This window comes from Aphanomyces invadans (genome assembly GCF_000520115.1).
Source record: "Aphanomyces invadans strain NJM9701 unplaced genomic scaffold supercont1.213, whole genome shotgun sequence".
NCBI classification, from domain to species: domain Eukaryota; phylum Oomycota; class Saprolegniomycetes; order Saprolegniales; family Verrucalvaceae; genus Aphanomyces; species Aphanomyces invadans.
Genome location: NW_008580358.1, coordinates 40,055 through 41,978, shown reverse-complemented (window position 1 = coordinate 41,978; position 1,924 = coordinate 40,055). Strand labels below are relative to the sequence as shown.

The following is a 1,924-nucleotide window of genomic DNA, read 5'->3' as shown; positions in this document are numbered from 1 at the left end:
TGTTCAAGTCGCCCATACATCCAAACATTTGAGGGCGTCGGTTCTGGGCCATGCGGATACAGACGATGCTGTTTGCGCTATCTTGTTGAAGTTGCAGCAGTCAGGATTAGCGGCTGTAATGTGTTCGAATGACCCCCTCGTATTTGGTGTGCTGATGAGAGAACACAGATGTGCCCTTGGTGATGGTTCCTACATCGACTCTCTTCGCATTGGTGAGTGTGCTTGTTGTCTGTTCAAGCACTGAAACTTCGTTAGGACTAACCAGCCGCTCGTTGCTGCAACGCTACTGTCGCGTTGTCACAGACAACCCTGGTATTCGTGTGGTCGTTCACATGGATACAACGTTCAACTTGAACATGCCTAGATATCCCGTTTTTGTCATTGGATAATCTGACTTTGGAGGATGCTTCCATGCCATTTGTATTGCCATCATTTCCCAGCGTACGGCTGACGACGTCTCTTGGCTGCTGAGATCTCTCAAAATAGCCTTTCAAGTCTACTGCGCTCACCAGTTCGCTCCCCCGTTTGTAATGGGTGATGCAGATGTTGCTCAATTCAACGGTGTGCAAGACCAATTTGGCGAATCAACGAAGTACATCATGTGCTTCTTCCATGTGATGAAAAAGGTACAGCGTTTGAGATATCATACCACTCGGTCAATACCTTTCACACGACAATGCAGTGTAGAGATTATGCCGTCAACTGCAAGTTGACATGGTCTGAATGGGACGATATTTCAAGGGATATCTATTCTTACACACCACGCACGACCGTGTTCACCTCGACAGTGCTGCCCGCATTGTCGAAGCTAAGTGGAGAGAAAGGTCGCAGCGTGTGAGAAAGTTCATGCTGAAATTTTTCCGCCTGTGGATGCTTGCTCCGATTATGCCAGGTGCACCACCCAACGATACAGAAAACCGGTTTTGGAGGGGGCAAACGTTTCACACGGATCAAGGCGCTGCAACCACAAACAACCCAATGAGCAATTCAACGCTGTTACCAAGAAGGTACTGCTACGTTCAACGCTAACTAACGGGCAACATGGTCTTAGGAACTTGAACACCAGCGCCTGAAGTTGGTTCACTTCATTCAAGTTCTTACCCGCATACTGCATGAAGAGTCTGAGCGTGACAGTCAATTCTGGACGGAGCCACGCGTGACAAGACGGCTGTTGCAACACTACAACTTACAGAAGAAGAACGAGGCATTTGAAGTGCATCGAAACCCTCAAGATGATCCAGCAACTTGGACAGTACGCCATCACAACGTGGAAGCTGACATCGAAGGCAATCCACAACTGCAAGAGCCTCCTCGCACCAATCACTTGCTGTTGACATACCTCAACCGCAACGTGCACCACTTGGAGCTGCTCGATCAACCTGATGGTGAGTAATCAATAAAGTCAGTTACCTGGAAAACTCAATGACTCATAGGTGGCTGGACAGTTGACACCGAACACTCAAGGTGTAATTGCAGATTTTGGGTTCGTTTTGGAATTTGCGTGCATGTAATCGCTGTTGCCGACTCAACTGAGCGACTACTACCTGGCATGTCGAAGAAGGCCCGCAAGCTCTTCAATCGAAGCGTTCGAGGAGGTCGTCGAGGCGGGCGTACACGACACGAGCGTGCACTGCTACGAGGTGTAGGTCGCCCAGTTGTTGGAATACAGCAGCCATTTGATCAAGTCGCCGGGAATCCTGAGCAGGTTGAAGAAGAAGAGCGACCTCAAGCACGTCGTCGAATTCAACGCAACATTTTCGAGGCTTCAGCAACTATAGTAGAAGATGCAATTGTATAATATTCGTAATTGTGAAGGAACTACACGCTTCGACTTATGCTTAGAGGCTTCAGCAACTATAGTAGACGATGCAATTGTATAATATTCGTAATTGTGAAGGAACTACACGCTTCGACTTATGCTTAG

The 1,924-nt window shown here is 48.1% G+C and overlaps 2 protein-coding genes across 2 annotated transcripts; both read left to right on the top strand.

Annotated features, from left to right (window-relative positions):
- Positions 1-599: 599 nt before the first annotated feature.
- H310_15192 (hypothetical protein) lies at positions 600-1,393 on the top strand (the record flags this gene model as incomplete). The annotated part of the gene is made up of 2 exons (XM_008883177.1): positions 600-626; positions 1,052-1,393. 2 exons carry the CDS (start codon positions 600-602, stop codon positions 1,391-1,393), a joined length of 369 nt encoding a protein of 122 aa, XP_008881399.1.
- Positions 1,394-1,549: 156 nt separating this feature from the next.
- On the top strand, positions 1,550-1,778 carry H310_15191 (hypothetical protein; the record flags this gene model as incomplete). Its single annotated transcript, XM_008883176.1, has 2 exons — positions 1,550-1,585; positions 1,647-1,778. The coding sequence occupies 2 exons, from the start codon at positions 1,550-1,552 to the stop codon at positions 1,776-1,778; spliced, it is 168 nt and encodes a 55-aa protein (XP_008881398.1).
- Between the last annotated feature and the right edge of the window lie 146 nt (positions 1,779-1,924).